The sequence below is a fragment of the Arabidopsis lyrata genome (assembly GCF_000004255.2).
Source record: "Arabidopsis lyrata subsp. lyrata unplaced genomic scaffold ARALYscaffold_8, whole genome shotgun sequence".
Lineage (NCBI taxonomy): Eukaryota > Viridiplantae > Streptophyta > Magnoliopsida > Brassicales > Brassicaceae > Arabidopsis > Arabidopsis lyrata.
Window position 1 is genome coordinate 6,732,102 of NW_003302548.1, and position 17,792 is coordinate 6,749,893.

The 17,792-nt window shown below is 37.9% G+C and overlaps 4 protein-coding genes across 5 annotated transcripts; 3 read left to right on the forward strand and 1 right to left on the reverse strand.

Annotated features, from left to right (window-relative positions):
- Nucleotides 1–6: 6 nt before the first annotated feature.
- On the forward strand, nt 7–1,105 carry LOC110231036. Its single transcript, XM_021035724.1, has 2 exons — nt 7–495; nt 709–1,105. Exons 1-2 carry the CDS (start codon nt 15–17, stop codon nt 831–833), a joined length of 606 nt encoding a protein of 201 aa, XP_020891383.1. The 5' UTR covers nt 7–14; the 3' UTR covers nt 834–1,105.
- A 3,910-nt stretch (nt 1,106–5,015) lies between these two features.
- Nucleotides 5,016–7,384, forward strand: LOC9299873 (F-box/kelch-repeat protein At5g42350). 2 transcript variants are annotated; one of them, XM_021035574.1, is made up of 2 exons: nt 5,016–5,434; nt 5,522–7,384. In XM_021035574.1, the coding sequence occupies exon 2, from the start codon at nt 5,536–5,538 to the stop codon at nt 7,222–7,224; it is 1,689 nt and encodes a 562-aa protein (XP_020891233.1). In that variant the 5' UTR covers nt 5,016–5,434; nt 5,522–5,535; the 3' UTR covers nt 7,225–7,384. The 2 variants fall into 2 exon arrangements, with proteins under 2 accessions (XP_020891233.1, XP_020891238.1); XM_021035579.1 differs by having other exon boundaries at nt 5,529–7,384.
- Nucleotides 7,385–10,524: 3,140 nt separating this feature from the next.
- LOC9299874 (F-box/kelch-repeat protein At5g42350) lies at nt 10,525–12,820 on the reverse strand. Its single transcript, XM_021035586.1, has 2 exons — nt 12,652–12,820; nt 10,525–12,398 (listed from the first exon to the last, which is right to left on the reverse strand). The coding sequence occupies exon 2, from the start codon at nt 12,342–12,344 to the stop codon at nt 10,659–10,661; it is 1,686 nt and encodes a 561-aa protein (XP_020891245.1). The 5' UTR covers nt 12,345–12,398; nt 12,652–12,820; the 3' UTR covers nt 10,525–10,658.
- Nucleotides 12,821–14,979: 2,159 nt separating this feature from the next.
- LOC110230339 lies at nt 14,980–16,745 on the forward strand. Its single transcript, XM_021032952.1, has 5 exons — nt 14,980–15,406; nt 15,466–15,558; nt 15,649–15,776; nt 15,882–16,412; nt 16,512–16,745. The coding sequence occupies exons 1-5, from the start codon at nt 14,980–14,982 to the stop codon at nt 16,743–16,745; spliced, it is 1,413 nt and encodes a 470-aa protein (XP_020888611.1).
- Nucleotides 16,746–17,792: the final 1,047 nt, after the last annotated feature.

Here is a 17,792-nt window from a genome sequence, read left to right on the forward strand (position 1 = left end):
GCTATCATTCGGAGATGGGTGATAGTAATAAACAAAGCCATCGGAAAATTGAGAAGAATCAAGGCCCCATTTGGGGACAGAAAAAGAGTTTTCCGGGAACTTGGGCTGAAAGTAGTGAAACCTTAGAGAAGGTTGTAGCTAGGGATAGCTTTAAAGAAGCTCATTCTCAATCACAGGGAACAAGTTATGGAAGGAAAGGAGCAGGTCCTGCTTGGCCAAAACCCTTGTACCAGCCCAAAACAGTCTCTAAGGAAACGCAGGAGACTAAAAATTCGGAGCAAGGGGATGATCTTGGCGATTTGGCAATGGAGGATGTTTCAGAGATGGAAGATAAGGATATCAATGCAGGCATACAGATTTCGGAAAGTGCTGATGACTTACTAGAGGATGGAGAGTGTCAAGTAGATGAGGAAACTGACAATCAAGAAACAACGGAGGAAATAACTGATGCTGACGGACAGATTATCCCAGAGGGGGAAAAAATTGGTCCTCAAGGTATTTTTTCAGTCCCTAAAGATTTGTCAAATGATATTGATTATGTTAGCCAGGGAATGAATGGTATGGAATTGGATAGTACTAAGGTTCAGAGAAATAAAGGATCTACTTTTCTTGGGGCTAAAGGAATTAAGGGTAGAAATAATTATTCAAAGTTGGTGGCTTCACCGGGGAAAAGATTATTGGCTAATGTGATGTCTCATAAAATTGCAGATGATGTGAGCAAACAAAGAGCTGCGGGTAAGAACAAACCCAAGGAGGGAGCAAAATCTGGAGGTATAAATCGAATGTCTAAGAAAGGGATGGTGGCTCTTCCGAAACCACTGGCTCATACGTGAAGATATTGAGCTGGAACTGTCAGGGAGTAGGGGCTGATCTGACAGAGAATTACTTAAAGGATTTATGGAGATAGCACAAGCCAGACATTTTATTTTTATCAGAAACTAAAAAATGTTTTTCTTATTTACAGAAATTTCAGTCTCAGTTTGGTTTTAATAATTTGTATTCAGTCGACCCTAGCGGTGCTAGTGGAGGCTTAGCTTTATTTTACAATAATGAAATAAAGTTAGAGATTCTTTATGAAAGCAATCGGATTATTGATGTTAAAGCATTTTTCGGGAAACAAATAGTATTTATGTCGTTTGTTTATGGTCACCTTGTTGCCTCAAAACGTGATATTGTTTGGGAAAAAATATCCCGGTTGGGTCTTAATCGGAAAAAACCATGGCTAATGATTGGTGATTTTAATGAGTTGACGGGAAACCATGAAAAGATAGGTGGTAACTTAAGATCCGCTGCTTCTTTTGTTTCTTTTAACCTAATGATTCAACATAACGGTATGTTAGAGTTCCCATGCTATGGTGAACAACTATCATGGAGAGGTAATAGAAACTAACAAATTGTGAGATGTAGACTTGATCGGGCTTTGGGAAATGAGGATTGGCATAAGTTTTTCCCATATTCAAAAGTGGATTATCTGGACATGATTGGTTCTGATCATAGACCAATTCTATTGAGTTGTGAAAAATCTTTGGCAAGAAAAAAAAGACAATTTAGATTTGATAAGAGATGGGTTGGGAAGGATGGCCTTTCAGAGGCCATAGATTCAGGTTTGAATCGAACAAGAAATTTTAGAATTCCTGTTTTTGTGGATAAAATTAAAAATTGTCGAAACTCCATTTCATGGTGGAGGAAAAATAATTTCCCGACAGGCCAGGCAAATATTTCTTCCCTTAAGTTGGCTTTGGAAGAAGCGAAGAATGACGATTCTATTCCGCAAGAGGAGATAAAAAGAATCGAAAATAAATTAAAAGAAGCCTACCATGAGGAGGAAATTTATTGGAAACAAAAAAGTAGGAATTTTTGGTTAAAAGTAGGAGATAAAAATACCAAATTCTTTCATGCCTCCACAAAAAAAAGAAGGGCAAGGAATAAGATATCAAGTTTATATGGTCCTAATGATGTTTGGGAGGAATCAGAATCAGGAATGGTGGAGATAGCAACTAATTATTTTAAAGATCTCTTTACGGTTTCCAATATAGATGGAATCGCTGAGATGGTACAAGAAGTGTCTCCGATTATTACGGAAAATATGAATAGGGAGCTAACCAAAGAGGTTACAGAAGCTGAAGTTAGGAAAGCTTTATTTTCTATGCACCCAGAAAAATCACTAGGCCTAGATGGTATGACGGCTTTGTTTTATCAAAGGTATTGGCAATCCTTAAAGGCAGATTTGGTTGGTTTGGTTAGAGATTTTCTCAGAACAGGTAGTTTTGATAAGAGAATTAATGAAACAAATATTTGTTTGATTCCAAAAACCGAAAGGCCTCAAAGGATGGCAGAGTTTAGGCCAATAAGTCTTTGCAATGTGAGTTATAAGATAATTTCGAAAATTCTATGTTTGCGGCTTAAAAAGATTTTACCACGGCTAGTTTCTGAAACACAATCGGCTTTCGTTTCAGGTAGACTTATTACAGATAATATTTTGCTTGCTCAGGAAATGTTTCATGGATTACGGACAAATAGAATGTGTAAAACGGATTTCTTGGCAATTAAAACAGATATGAGCAAAGCGTATGACAGGATCGAATGGGAGTTTCTAGAAGCGGTTATGTCTCGTTTAGGATTCAATTCAAATTGGATCTCTTGGATTATGTGGAGTGTTAGTTCAGTTTCGTATCAGGTTTTATTAAATGGGGAACCTAGAGGACATATAATTCCCAACAGAGGTTTACGACAAGGCGATCCCCTATCCCCTTATTTGTTTATTTTATGTACAGAGGTCCTGATTGCTAATATTAAAAAAGCGGAACGAGAGAAGAGGCTGACCGGAATTAAAATAGCAAAAAGCAGTCCTCCTATTTCACATTTGCTTTTTGCGGATGATAGTCTATTTTTCTGTAAAGCAGATATGGAGCAATGTAAAACAGTGATGGATATTATTGGAAATTATGGTAAAGCTTCGGGGCAAGAGATAAATTTTAATAAATCTTCGATCGTGTTTGGTCATCGTGTACCAAACCAAAAAAAAGAGGAATTGAAAAATTTCCTTGGAATTACAAAGGAAGGTGGAATGGGTACCTATTTGGGTATACCTGAGAGCCTTGGCGGCTCAAAAAGTAAAATTTTCAACTACGTCCGGGAAAGACTTAATGAACGGATTAATGGCTGGTCAGCTAAATATCTGTCAAAAGGTGGGAAAGAGACGATGATTAAGTCAGTTGTGTTGGCTCTGCCAACCTATGTGATGTCTTGTTTTAAACTTCCTCAAGAGTTAATATCTAAGTTAACAAGTGCAATCTCAAATTATTGGTGGAGTTCCAATGGGAGAGACCGTGAGATCCATTGGATTGCTTGGGAAAAATTGTGTATGGATAAAGATAAAGGTGGTTTGAGCTTTCACTCTCTAGACACGTTTAATGATGCCATGTTGGCAAAACAGTACTGGCGATTAATACATTTTCCAAACTCCTTAGTAGCTCGAGTACTAAAAGGTAGATATTTCAGGAATATTCATCCTTTGGATGGAAGAGTATATTTTCGAATGGATGGAAGAGTATATTTTCGACCAAAAGCTTGGTTGAAGTGGGAGCAAGATGGTCCCTAGGTTCAGGTTACAACTTATCGGTCTGGAGAGATCCTTGGCTTCCGGATGTTATTCCACGTCCCGCAAATGGAAGAGGAAAATTGTTACATCCAAATCTAATGGTAAACCATTTAATTAATCCGGTTACTAAAGAATGGCACCTTCCTATTCTACATGAATTTATGGATCCGGTGGATATTCAATTAATTCGAGGACTTACTATTAGTCAAGTTCAGAAGCCAGATAGGCTTATTTGGCATCATACAAACTCAGGGAGATATACAGTAAAGTCAGGCTATCGGCTTGCCCGAGGGATGACTGAATCGATTGAATGGGGTCCAAATTGTAAAATTTTACAAGCACAAGCTTGGAAAGCCAAAGTCCCTCCAAAAATAACACACTTTTTATGGCAAATCGCTTCGGGATCCTTAGCAGTAACTTCAAAATTAGCTCATCGAGGGATTCGGTGTGATATTACCTGTAAAAGATGTGAGATGGCAGAGGAAACAATTAATCATGCTTTATTTGAGTGCCCACATTCTCAAAAAGTCTGGGAATTATCCGAAATACCTATGGTATCAGGTAGTTTTCCTCTAAGGTCGGAATTCTCTAATCTAGACTATCTTTATTGGAGGATACCACATCCTGTAGATGGGGCGGAGAAATCTTACTGTTATGCTTGGATTTTGTGGTTTATATGGAAAGATAGAAATAAGAAGGTTTTCAAAGGAATACAATCTGAACCCACAGATATTTTAAATCACGCTTTGAGTGAAAAATTAATGTGGGAAGAAGCTCAATTGGATCCAATGGAAGATAACACTATGACGGAAATTATGGAAAGCCCAATCCAATCTATAAAATGTCGGATTGATGGTTCTTGGAAATCTTCGGACCCAACTATGGGTATAGGATGGTGGTGTTTTCAAGGAACTGATCAAACTTTGCTGCTTGGTGCAAAATGCCTTCGGAGATGTCCCTCCCCCCTTCACTCGGAGTTGGAAGCTTTAATTTGGGCTATGAAGAATATCCTTTCAAGAAGAATTGATTGTCAGGCTTTTGAAACAGATTGTTCTGAGTTAGTCTCGATGGTTCAGTCTCCTGAAGAATGGCCCCCATTCTCCAATCTGCTAGACGAGTTGGAGTTGCTATGTGTCTCTTTTCCCTTTTTCTCGCTTTCTCTTATTTCTCGTTTATGTAATATTAAAGCGGACTGTTTAGCCCGTTCTTCTAGACTTCTGTTTTTTGATGTTACTTTTGTAAACTCTTTTCCTCCTAGTTGGGCAACCAATCATGGAGTTACTTTTTAATGAATGTGTGGTTGATAAAAAAAAAAAAAAATATGAAATCTAAATAACCAAATGATTTAATTTATTTATTTTATTAAAACAGTAATTCAGTCAACTCAATTTCCATATTATTTTTTTTCCCTTCTTGTAGCTTCCGCTTTCTGCAGCATGATCTATTTAAAATAAAATGAAAAAGGGAAAAGTGGGAAATCGATGCGTCAATCTTAGGTCTCAATTATTTCCTCTTCTTCGGTGATTTCTGGGCAAGATGCTCTGATTTGGGCAAGCAACTCTGTCAATGGATTAATCTCGTTTCGAAATTTCTGAGTTTGCTCAATGTGAGTGAATTTGTTCTTCGATTTGTGTTGAATTTCGTCCCTGTGTTAAATTTCAGAAGCGTCTTGTAGTTTGATTGTGAAACTTAGCTTCTTGAGTTACTTCGTTGGAATTTTGGAGTTAGGGTTTGCTTTTACATGTTTAATCTTTTATCGAGTGGTTGGTAGAATAAGTGGATCTCGCTACAATGCTTCTGATCATCAACTCGAAGAAGCTTTGATTGATTGATGTAAGTTTGTAACTGTGATCTGCATTATAGAAACTTAAGCTGGGGATGGTTTCCCTTCGAATTGATACATGTGTCTGACTTGTGAAGTTGCTAGATGACGGATGATGATTTCTGAGATACCGCTGGGAGAGGAGTCTATCCGGCAGGATCTTGAGGTTTTAACCATGTCGAAGCGGCTTGTGAAAAGTGTTAGCCAGAAGTTGAAGAAAAAGATTCATAAATCGGAGGTGGTGGAAGATGAAGTGGATGCAAGGGGAGCGGTTAATTGTCTAAGCATCAGTGTTAGTTGCAGAGTTGCTGATACAGGTGAGAATTTTGAGGATCGTACTGATAAGAGGTTTTCCAGTGCTAGTGAGGAGGGTAAGGGATTATTGATGACCATATGCGGAACTGAAGAAACTAGGTTGGATTGCTTTTCTTATGGGGTTAAAGAGAGATTCTGGAAGAAGCATAATAGAAAATATTTAGTCGACTCGGCCCAGGATTATCGGAAGCACATATTCCTTCCTGACGATATTCTGGAAATGTGCTTGATGAGGCTTCCTTTGACTAGCCTATTGAATGCACAGCTTGTTTGCAAGAAATGGCGATCCATGGCCACCAACCAGCGGTTTCTCCAGATTAGACGAGAAGGCTCCTTTCAAACCCCATGGTTCTTTCTGTTTGCTGCTCTTAAAGATGGCTGCTCCTCTGGTGAAATTCACGGGTATGATGTATCTCAAGAAAAATGGCATAGTATTGAATCTGATCTACTTAAAGGGCGGTTTATGTACTCCGTGACGAGCATCCATGAGGAGATTTATATAATTGGAGGTCGTTCTACGGATAGGAACTCTTTCAAGTCCCACAGAGGTATCTTGGTATTCAGCCCTTTAACCAAATCATGGCGTAAAATTGCATCTATGAGATATGCTAGATCACTTCCCATTGTTGGTGCCACTGAAGTTACTTCAGAATTCTCGACCATACAGACCCAACATAATCGCCAACATAGACGCTTTTACCTGTCAAGAAGTGGCGGGGAATCAGACGTTTATGAAGACCCTCACAGGCTATCGGTAAGACGACAGAACAGAAACTTGTCTGATCAAAATGGAACTAAATCCCACAGATTAACAAGACAAAAGCTTGATCGGCTTAACCGAAACAGCTCCAAGAGAATTGTGCTCATTGCCATAGGAGGCACTGGATTGTTCGATGAGCCACTTGATTCAGGTGAAATGTACGACTCATCAACAAACGCATGGTCAGAAATTCAGAGACTCCCAATGGATTTCGGGGTTGTAAGTTGTGGGATCATATGCAATGGAATCTTCTACGCTTATTCTGAGAATGATAAGCTATCAGGGTATGACATTGAGAGAGGCTTCTGGATTGCGATCCAAACCCCAATCCCTCCTCGGGTTCATGAGTTCTACCCTAAACTCGTCTCCTGTAACCATCGGTTGTTCATGCTCTCAGTCTCATGGTGCGATGAAGGAGATGGACAAATTGGGAGGAGAAACAAAGCGGTGAGAAAGCTGTGGGAGTTGGATCTTGTGTACCTCACATGGACCGAGGTTTCAGTACACCCGGATGCACCAATGGATTGGAACGCCACATATGTCTCAGACCAGAACATAGTAATGGGAGTTGAGATGTTCAAGATCTTTGGGCAGGTATTAAGTTTCTTCACTGTCTGCGATATATTAACGGAAGAAGCTTCTTGGAGACATGTTTCGAGGAACCAAAGGAGTCAAAAACTTAATCTATCTTGTATGAACAAGACCATTGCCTTGCTTCATCTCTGATCTTTTTCAATTCATTTTTATAACTTTCAGGACTCAGTCAAAATTGATTGATTCATGTATTGAAAAGAAATGCAATGTGCTAGTCCCTTGTGATTGATTTGATATGTAATGTTTATACTTTTACAGAATTTGTTCTGCAATTCCTTTGGAGTTAGGAATATTTCGGCATGTTTAGCTGATTAACGACGAGGGATAAAACAATAGTGAATCTTTTGAGATAATAATAACTAGTTTTAATATTTATTTTAGGTTTTTTTAGTAATAAAACCCCTCAACTAAAAATAGATGGTAAGAAAACCCCTTAATTATTTTTATTTAGTGAAAAACTTCTTAACTTAAAATCTGTTAATGCAAATCCCCATCTTTCTACAGGATCCTGAAAATTGGGCGGACTAGGGTCAAATTAAAACGCAATTACTTTATCTTTTAATACTATGTTTTTTTTCTCATCTAATTCGTTCGTTGTTTCTCCCAAATTTGAACATACCACTACTCTTTCTCTCTAGCCTTTCAAGTCTATCTCTCTCTCATTTTATCTCGGTGGGCAAGGCTTAATTGGTCACAACAGTAGTTTTAGATTTTTGGCTACACATATTAGGCTGTAGATGTTTTTGATGTGGCCGTAGAATTATGGCTGTGATTTTTTAGTGATTGGTAAATATTAGTTATAAGTTGTAGATTTATATTTTTCATTTTATTTTTAAATGATTTTTTGATATATATGTATAAGAAATTGTAAATTTTTATTTACTATGGATATAATATATAATTTATTAATGATATTTACTATGGTATTTATAAATATAAAAATATTTTTTGTAATATATATATATATATATATATATATATTACGTATAAGAACATGTGTAAAGTTTTAGCCGAAATAGAATTAGTTTTATGTTTTTATACGTGGTTTGGTAAAATAATGTAATTATAATCTAATGTAGAATTATAGAAGTAAGATTTTGTGTTTTTTTTTTTTCAAAAATTCCAAAGTATCATTCTTTGTGCGGTGGGAAATAGTTCATATAGCAAAAAAAAAAAAAAAAAAAAAAAGAGTGGGTTGTGAGTTTGGATAAAGCAAAACAAAGACATATTGGTTTAGTTTTATGGCTGTGAGAATTTTTTTTTATCTGTGTACAGATTCTAAAGTCATTGCTAATCAAGCCTTTTATAAAAATGATTAGGTTTTGAATTTGTTATTATTATATATCTCAAATGTTGAAATCGAAGGCAGAGATTCCGATGTTGTGAACCATTAAACTCGTTCTATTATTCTTTCAACAACTACCCTTCCGCTACTCCAGTGAGGATTGAGAAATGCTCTTTACATTGAATTATATAATATATGTTTTCTGTTATTTTCAGAAATTTGAAATGTCTCTTTTCTATCATTTTGTGAATGTTGATTCTGACAACAAAACAAATTCACTAGCCATTCTAAAACATTTTTATGTTAGAAATTATGTCCTTTAATGCAAATAAATTTCGAGAAACAATCGCAATATAAAGTTAGATTTTTTTTATTTCTTAAATTTAAGGGTTTCAACATATAGGTCATACTCTGTAGATTTATCAAAGTGTTGGACACTCCGTTTAGTTTCATACACATAGTTTGAGAATGGAAGAAACAACACTTAAAATCTAGTGGATTAAGGGCAGAACCCTTTTTGCGATATACATTTTGGAGATATGATAAAGAGAAACTATAAAGCACATCGTTTTTATCACATTACTTAGAGGAGAAGATAAATAAATTTGGACCACCACAGACAAATTAGATTACATATATATAATTTAATAATACGTGAAAATTGACTGCAATCTCCAAAACCGGAGATAACCACTGCTTCAATCTTCAATTGACTTAATCTGACCAACCAAACCAACTTCCGAAAATTGAATCAGAACATTAACCAACAACAAAGATTTTTGATTTCAGATTGAACGAATGACATGAGAGACATGCAAGATGGAATGAATCTCCTCTACACAATAAATATAATTTTGAGGGTAGACATGCCCTATTAAAAATGACCATCAATACATTTTTACATCAATATCCCATGTATTTTAGCAAAAATAATACAAATCTAACATTAATCTACAAATACTTAATAAAAATGAAAATTTTAGTAATTTTTTAATTTGGCCGAAATCTTCACTGTCTATAGCAAAATTGCGTAAACTACTGTAGTGACTTTGTGTTGATCAGTCATCTCGTCTGCAATAAAAATTCGTTTGCCCAAAGTTGTCGTTGACAACTTAAACTAAAAGATAGATGGATGGAATTAAATATAAAAAAAATTCACATATACTAATACATTTGTAAATCTTATTTTTTGAAACTTTCTTTTCTTTAACCAAAGATAAAAACTAACCAAAAAAAAAAACACATACTTACATATACGAATTTATGTGTGCCAATTGGTCGATCATATATTGACATGTGATAAAATTAGTATTTCTGATATTACTACATTTGGAAAAACAAAATAAGATATTTAAAACAATGTTAATTTTTCATTTGTTCTTTTTTGTCATATTTTCACTCCCAAATACACATCCTAATCTAGTAAACTATAAAACTCTAAGTTGTAATTTTTAAAAATTTTAAAGTGAGGGCGTGACTTGAAAAAATGGAGAATTTGAAAATGCTCCTTTAATAGTACCCATTTTTCATACGTACCCCAAAATGTTGTTCATTTTTAATTATACCTATTTTACAAGGTTTTATAAAGATCTTAAAATACTTTAAAAAGATGATTATAAAATCTAATTAATATTGTTTTACATGTTTTTTAATGATTTTATAAAGATTTTAATAAGTTTTATAAAGATGAGTTGGAGGTCTAGTCATCGATTGTACCGTCATAAACAATGAGAGATTTTTAAAAAATGTCTTTTTTTGAAAATATTCTTGGTAGAGGACAGTTTTGTAAAGGAGTACAACAAGCATTTCTCAAAAATATTTGAAAAAATCATCTGTCTAACAGAATCCCAAACGTTGGCATATAAAAAGATAATCTAGAATGCTAGAGACTTCTTTGGGCTGTGAGAAAATATAGGATAGTTAAAACTTAATTGCCGAAAAGATGTGAAAGATTTATTTCTATAAACTTATAAAGTCACTACGGTTAAACATCACTAACAATGAATGGACACCAAAATGAACCAAAGAAATATGAAAACTTTGTTTTATTTGGTATAAAGTTTTCAAGTTCCAATTGTAATTACTTTTTCTCCTAGTTTCGATAGTAATCTGAACACAGTTCTATCCCTAGTGGTAGAGCTGCTAAACATCCCGAAAATATTAAATTATAAACATTACATTTCAAATCAATCTAAGGGACTAGCACATTGCATTTCTTTCCAATACATGAATCAATCAATTTTGACTAGTCCTAAAAGTTATAAATATGAATGAAAAAAGATCAGAGATGAAGCAATGCAATGGTCTTGTTCATACAAGATAGATTAAGTTTTTGACTCCTTTGGTTTCTCGAAACGTGTCTCCAAGAAGATTCTTCCGTTAGTATATCGCAGACAGTGAAGAAACTTAATACCTGCCCAAAGATCTTGAACATCTCAACTCCCATTACTATGTTCTGGTCTGAGACATATGTGGCGTTCCAATCCATTGGTGCGTCCGGGTGTACTGAAACCTCGTTCCATGTGAGGTACACAAGATCCAACTCCCACAGCTTTCTCACCGCTTTGTTTCTCCTTCCAATCTGTCCATCTCCTTCATCGCACCATGAGACTGAGAGCATGAACAACCGATGGTTGCACGAGACGAGTTTAGGGTAGAACTCATGAACCCGGGGAGGGATTGGGGATGTTTGGATCGCAATCCAGAAGCCTCTCTCAATGTCATACCCTGATAGCTTATCATTCTCAGAATAAGCGTAAAAGATTCCATTGCATATGATCCCACAACTTACAACCCCGAAATCCATAGGGAGTCTCTGAATTTCTGACCATGTGTTTGTTGCTGAGTCGTATATTTCACCAGAATCCAGTGGCTCATCGAACAATCCAGTGCCTCCAATGGCAATGAGCACAAATCTCTTGGAGCTGTTTCGGTTAAGCCGATCAAGCTTTTGTCTTGTTAACCTGTGGGATTTAGTTCCATTTTGATCAGCCGAGTTTCTGTGCTGTCGTCTTACCGATAGCCTGTGAGGGTCTTCATAAACGTCTGATTCTCCGCTCATTCGTGACAGGTAAAATCGTCTATCTTGGCGATTATGTTGGGTCTGTATGGTCGAGAATTCTGAAGTAACTTCAGTGGCACCAACAATGGGAAGTGATCTAGCATGTCTCATAGACGCGATTTTACGCCATGATTTGGTTAAAGGGCTGAATACCAATATCCCTCTGTGGGACTTAAAAGAGTTCCTGTCCATGGAACGACCTCCAATTACATAAATCTCCTCATGGATGCTCGTCACAGAGTACATAAACCGGCCTTTAAGTAGATCAGATTCAACCCTATGCCATTTGTCCTGAGAAACATCATACCCATGAATATCACCGGAGGAGCAGCCATCTTTAAGAGCAGCAAACAGAAAGAACCATGGGGTTTGAAAGGAGCCTTCTCGTCTCATCTGGAGAAACCGCTGGGCGGTGGCCATGGATCGCCATTTCTTGCAAACAAGCTGTGCATTCAATAGGCTGGTAAAAGGAAGCCTCATCAAACACATTTCCAGAATATCATCGGGAAGGAATATGTGCTTGCGGTAATCCTGGGCCGAGTCCGCTAAATATTTTCTATTATTCTTCTTCCAAAACCTCTCTTTAACCCCATAAGAAAAGCAATCTAACCTAGTTTCTTCGGTTCCGCAAATGGTCATCAATCCCTTACCCTCCTCACTAGCACTAGACCACCTCTTATCACTACGATCCTCAAAATCCTCACCCGTATCTGCAACTCTGCAACCAACACTGATGCTTAGACAATTAACCGCTCCCCTTGCATCCACTTCATCTTCAACCACCTCGGATTTATGAATCTTTCTCTTCAGCTTCTGGCTAACACTTTTCACAAGCCGCTTCGACACGGTTAAAACCTCCAGATCCTGCCGGATAGACTCCTCTCCCAATGGTTTCTCAGAAATCATTATCCGTCATCTAACAACTTCACAAGTCAAACACATGAATCATGCCAAGAAGACCTGCAAATATCATAATTACGATCCACGAAAATCAAATTTGATAGCACCAAGAGAAATAATCGAAGCAAATTGATCCACCTATTTTACGAACCAATCAGTCAGAGATTAAACATGTAAAAGCAAACCCTAAATCCAATTTCCGACAAAGTAACATATTCATACAAGCTCAAGAAACTACAAAACGCTTCTGAAATTTCACTTTTCCCCAGAAAGTAACCACAGAGGGACGAAATTGAAGAACGATTTCACTTACATTGAGCATTAGGAGATTCGATGTTCAAGTTTAGAACAGTTTCACTTATTCACTCAGGAGATTCACACACGGATAGAGTTCTTTCCCCAAATCCAAAGCATCGAAGAAAATTGAGACTTGGAAGAGCTAAAAAAGAAGGAACGATTTCACTTTCCCTTTTCGTTTTATTTTTTAATTTTTAAATCAAAAAGACAAAAGCTAGAATTATAGTCTTTCTCGCAACTAAAATAAAATATAAAAACATATTAATTTTGGAAGTTAATTGTTATTAGCAAAATATAAGGGGTTTAGGCGACCGTCTAAATAGTATGAATTTTTATTAAATAAATATCGTTTTTTGAATTTTTTTGCACCATTCTTTTAAATTAGCTAATTTTTTCAAACTTTATGATGTTAATTTGAAAAAAATCGGTGCTTAAAAATGATAGTTCTAACCCTAAACACTTTAGGGTCGGACTCGTTTAAACGTAGTGGGTGTGATGCGGTTGTGGATGTAGGATTCACACTCGATTGTCTTTAAGTATTTTTGTGAAGAAAAACTCTAAAATCAACAAATGAAAATATGGAATTGAAAAGGGAAGTAACCAAAAAACTAAATAAAGCGAAAGAACTTGGAAAGAATAAAATAGTAAAAAGCCTTGCAAAATTGTAAAAGAAAAAGTATGTTGTATTGCTTGATCGTAAGAGGAAAAAGTTGTTCTCTCCCCAAACACACGCGTTTGAGGTTGTTTTTATAGAGAAAACATGATCAATGCGGTCATTTACTGCTCATAATTGCATTGATCCGCATTAATCATGTAGGTTACAATTTGACCGAAACGGCTTGAATTTGAACTATCTTGGGCTTCGCGTGGATCTTCTGAACCCTTTCTTGTTGACTCCGAACTCCTGCGTCTTGACGCTGCCGCGAACCTCGAGCAATATTCTCCTCGCTTCGGCCTTCTTTTATGCGAACTATAAGTTGAATAAGAGCGAACTCCGTACTGGTAAAGATCGAGCTCTTTAATAAACTGAATCAAACTTCCGACAGGTCGAGCTCGATTCTCGAAATGAAACATCTAGAAATCCAAGAGGATTATTATGTAATAATGACGTGGACAGATCCAAGTGGATCCTACCGAAGATGTGTGGGATCCGACCCCAACATTTAGCCCCCCAAGTCTTGCGAGCTGAGTGCTCGGCTTGGAAGACTTAAGTAAACTGTAATTAATGACTCGAGATCTTTAACATTCCGGAATTACTCCATGTTTTTCGCTATTACGCTGATCTCGGATAATCAGATGATTTGATTTCCCTGACAACCGTCATCATTAATTTCTTAATTTTATATTAATACCACGGGGAAAACTGTCCCACTTCCCAATATTCTCGAGGCGGTCTTTCATCATACTTTAGGGTTCTAAGAGGTAATATTACTTTTCCATCTTATCTTCTTTACCTAAAAAACCTTCATTCTTATTACGGAAGTCACTGTTTTCTTTCTGGTAAAAAATCCCTTTCGTAAAATATCGAACCTTTCTTCCGAATTCTGCGAATACGAGGCTGACGATCTCGAAGCTCTCATGGGTGAAGGGTCCGAATCCCAGATTCAAACCGGAGATGGGTTTGATCTTCACCCCCAGAGTGAATTAACTATAGATTCTCTCAACAATCTTCGTAGACTATGTCTCATCCCCCCTGAGGTAGAGATGGTAGTCCCGGAGCCCTTCGAGTCTCCAGAGTCGGGGCAAGAAGGTTACTACTGTGCCTATGAAATTTATTTCAAAGGGTGCGGCTTATTCATTCCCCTTCCTGAGGTGCTTCTCGTCTACCTCAACCATCTGGGAATTGCTTTCTCCCAGATGTCGCCCAACATGCTCCGGTATCTTTTGTGTACCCTCATTGTTGCGGCGGAGGCGGACTACTCATTGGGACTTTGCGAACTCCTGGAACTTTTACAAGCTCGCGAATCCCGAACTTCTGGGTATTATACCCTTTATCCAAACGCGGATCGGAATCTCATTGATGGCCTTCCTTTAAAGGACACCGCCTGGAGGAAGTTTTGGTTCTTTTTCCGCATAAATAATTTTTCTATTCAAAGTTCTTCCAAACTCCCTCGAACTCACTGGTCATCGAATTTGGGTAGAAATTGGGACTTAACTGAATAAGCTCCCTTTGTTATTTCAAACTGTGTTTCAACATTTTTTTTTTTGTTTTCTCGCAGGTCCTCAGATTTGACCAGTTCCATCCGTCGATTTTCTCAAATTTTACAAGGCCATCTTGGAGAGGCCAGTTAATTGGAATTCTTTTACTCTGGAAAGAATTCACGGCGCCGGGTTTTCTGTCAGAATGACACTTACTCGCCCCGTCGACCCTCCTCCTGCTGAGATTGATCTCTCGAGTCTGAATGCCCGAGACAGGAGAAAGATCAAAGAGGCAAACAAAAAGGTTAAAGATCAGATTTCTCTGATCGGGAAAAATAAGAAAAACGCAACTTCCACCGAGGACGACAAAGTCTACCGGAAAACTCTCCTTGTTGACGATGGATCTCTTGAAGGTTCAAAGTCAATGGCGGTTGTTGTGATCAATGCTTCTCCCTCCATCCCAGCACCAGACAACATGGCCGCTACCACCGTTGAGGAGGAAGGCCTTGCAAGTGACACTTCTCTTATGAAGAAGAGGAAGGCTGAGGAACTTGGACCCCTGCCCCAGGGACGTCCCAAGAGCACAAGGAAGGGCAGAGCCGCTCCTTCGAATCTTCCAATTCCTGAACCTGGTGAAATCAGGATGCAAATCCTGATTCAGAAACTGTTTTGAAGGAACCGCTGGGTTCAGGGATGTTACCCCCTAGGCGCCCCCGAGGCAATACCTCTAGATTTCGATCATCTTCGAACTCAGGACTGGTTGCCAGAGCTTCGTCTCAAGCCGGTAACCTTTAACTATCATTTTGTTGTTTGAGATTAATAGATTCTTTCTTTTAAAGAAAACTCAATTCTCACACAACTAACTTTATTCCAGATAAAGAGAAGATCGGGAATATGTTTAGGTGCTTCCACACCCGTGTTGGGAAGAAGCTTCCATCCTTTGATTGGTGGAAGCCTGATATCAAGAAGATGTACATCAGTCATTCATTTCACTCTTCCCAGGTTTGACTGTTTGCATCTTCAAACAGCCGATTTTGAAAGAAAATATATATATATATATATATATATATATATATTTGTTTTTAACGATGAAACTTCTTTTATTAGGCAACTTTGGATGTGAATGGCATTGTGAACTTTTACGAAGAGGAGCTCGCCAAAGTTTCCAAGAAAGTTGCTGCCGCTGAAGGAGAGATTGAAAAACTGCAATCTTCCAGTCGGCTTGTGCAGGAATCTGGTGGCCTTGACTCGGCTCGCCAGGAAGAGATCGAGAGACTCGAAAGATCTGGCGAGGAGACAAGGAGGACTTTGATTGAGACAGAGCAAAAGCTAGAGACTGCCCTTGCTGATCATAACTTCGCAAAAGGCGAGATTGAGCTTCTGAGATCAGAGCTTAACAAGGTTAAAGCAGCTGCTGAGGAGCTCGAACGCAAAAATGAGTCTCTTTCCGAACTGAAAGATCGCGATGTTCGCAAAATATCTCATGATGCTCGGAAGGAGGTTAAGGGAGCTGGGCAAAAGTTTCTTCTTGCTGTGCAGGAATTTATCGCTGTAGACAAAGCTTGGAACAAGCTTAACTCCGAACGCGATGAAATGAAAAGCAATCTCGATTTGATCAAAGAGATAGAGGACGGAAAAGTCAATTTGGCTGAAGAGTAAGAGACGGTTGGTGCTGAGCTAGCTGAGACTGTAGCTAAGCTAAATACCGCTCCTCAGCCATATCTGAATTTGTAGCAGTTTGCTTCTGAATTTGCTGATTCCCCTCCATTGACCGAACCAAACATTGGTTCGTCCTTGGACGAGATGGTGTTAACCGGTTCTCCTCGCGCTCATTTTAATGAGTTCGGAACCAATGTTGACAGAATCTCCTCGGGACGAGCTCAGGGGCTCTCTGATCAGGAGCTTGTCATCTCCTCGATTATGGGAGACGGTGTTGAATCGAGGAACGAGACTCCTCTCGATGCTAGCTAGCTTAACCCTGAAGTGGTTCTCGTGACTCAAGACGATGACGTTGGGGGTGCTCTTGTCTCAAGTCAAGTAAGGGAAGAAGGCGGTTCGCCTGTGAATGAGTGATGGTGATTGCATTCACCTTATGTGGGGATTGTCCCTTTAATTTAAAGACATGAAATTCACTTTGTTGGCCATGGGGCCATTTGTTTTTTTTCCAAATTTTCTGCCCGAGGGGGCTTCTATTACTGTTTTGAATAATTTGCCCAAGGGGGTTTTCGATTAAAATTTCTTTAGGAAGAAATATTTAATCTTGGTGGAAACCATCGATTTTACCTGGAGGGTTTGCAAAGTCCTCCTAATCGAAGTGGTTCAGGATTATAGGAGAGATAGGCTGATCAGACCTACTTGCCTCGGTCTCTCGGTTGCGAGGTTAGAACTCGGCTTACAAGAACACTTTGCGATATTTCAAATGTGTTCGATTAGGGAAATCTCTAGTGAGAACTGTTTGCTTTTCCTAAGAGATAAAAAGGTGTGATACCATTTATTGATTGTCTTCGAATTTCGAGTTCGAAATTAAGATCGCCTACTAGGTGTTAAGTGATACTTGAATAACCTATATTTCGTAGGTCTTATTTGTGCATGTACACGAGAACCGAGAGGTCATAACAGTCATATCAATAGATTGACGTTTAACTTTCTTTTTCAATAAATACTCGAGTGAGTGCCCTTACATACTTTTTCTATATAAGGAGAGTTGGATTTTGGAAATTTTCCGATAGATTTTTTTTTAAAGAACTTTGTAATTCTTTTTTTTTAGATCAAAGATGACTTCTCACCAAGGCGAACCTTCCGGTCCTAACTCACCACGATTCCCTTCAAGTGAATCTCTTTTCCCGTCGGGGGATGGATTCACTCCACAAGGGGTGGCTATTCCTTGTTTTCTTCCTTCCATGTCCCGGGAGGAACAGATCGAGTGCCATGAATTCATGGAACAGGTTTGAACCTAGTACCAATAGTTTCAAGGTTTTACTTAATAAATTCGTAATGTATCTGTTATTTACAGATCAC